The sequence below is a fragment of the Penaeus monodon genome, chromosome 31 (assembly GCF_015228065.2).
Source record: "Penaeus monodon isolate SGIC_2016 chromosome 31, NSTDA_Pmon_1, whole genome shotgun sequence".
Taxonomy (NCBI): Eukaryota; Metazoa; Arthropoda; class Malacostraca; order Decapoda; family Penaeidae; genus Penaeus; species Penaeus monodon.
The window spans coordinates 18,547,721-18,548,772 of NC_051416.1; the positions used below are offsets into that span (position 1 = coordinate 18,547,721).

Here is a 1,052-nt window from a genome sequence, read left to right on the forward strand (position 1 = left end):
GTCAGCCTTGGCTTGAGCAATTCCACTATAATACAGTCCTTGGACCATTTCCTTTATTCTGTCATGTCTCTGGATGACAGAATCAGCTTCATTGACAAGGTTGGTACAGCCTGAACACAAGCAGGTGCTGGATTCCATGTTGACCATCTTTCTGCTTACTAAATGGCTGATGACCTCTAACACAGTCTTCTGAGTGTATAAAAGTCTCTGGTCGTGTTCATACATGAAGAAGTCGTTGAGGATCTTACCAGTTTTTCCACACACGAAACAAGTATACTGTCTTGTACGCTTTACAATTTTCTTTTGTGGGTCTTCATCCTCTTCAAGTTCATCCACTAAACCTTAAATAATTTTAAAAATTAAATACATATTACACTGTACATCTATTTTCAGAATAATAATGTATATCTAAATTTTTGCAATCTTTGGACAAGGCATTATCATGATTAATATAAAAATCAATACCGTGATTAGCATTACCTGTATCTATTAATATATTTTCTCCAAATATCTAAACATTATTATTAAACTTCCTAGCAACTTTATACTGATCAGAAGTTCCATATCTATAGTGTAAAGAAGAAAATAAGCAACAACCTACCTTTCTTTGTGAGGACCTGAGAGAGGGGGAGAGCACCAACCACGGCCTGCATGGTGGTGTAGAAAGGCCAAGACTGGCGGGTATATTCACTCACGTCTGGGTGACTCAAGTCCTGAAATTGAATGACAGTTTTTCTCTTCACTGTGTCATAGGAGGGCATCCATACATAACTGCTAAGTAAAGTTTTTCTTCTATCCTCTAATGCTCTCTTTTTCTCTTGTTCAGTGTGTACCCACAGAAAATGCCCTTTTCCTTTTGGCTGTCCAACACCTCTTCCCTCATTGTTTACAATCACCATAACATGTTTATTTAATTGTTTCCAGTACACTGCCTATTGCATGAGGCAGGTACATACTAAATCTCTTTTAAACAATCAATTTAAACCATTCCATGTAATGAAAACTAATAAAACTGAAGTGCAGATACTCCTTTTAACTTCCCCAATGCCGCT

General features: G+C 37.1%; 1 protein-coding gene across 1 annotated transcript in view; it reads right to left on the reverse strand.

Annotated features, from left to right (window-relative positions):
* The window catches only part of LOC119592910 (zinc finger protein 714-like), a 31,120-nt gene that overhangs the window by 1,239 nt on the left and 28,829 nt on the right, over positions 1 to 1,052 (reverse strand). Inside the window, exons 9-10 of the mRNA XM_037941802.1 lie at positions 602 to 713; positions 7 to 341 (exon numbers count right to left, since the gene is read on the reverse strand). Of these exons, the coding sequence (XP_037797730.1) occupies positions 7 to 341; positions 602 to 713 (447 nt within the window). The remainder of the gene's footprint in view (positions 1 to 6; positions 342 to 601; positions 714 to 1,052) is intronic.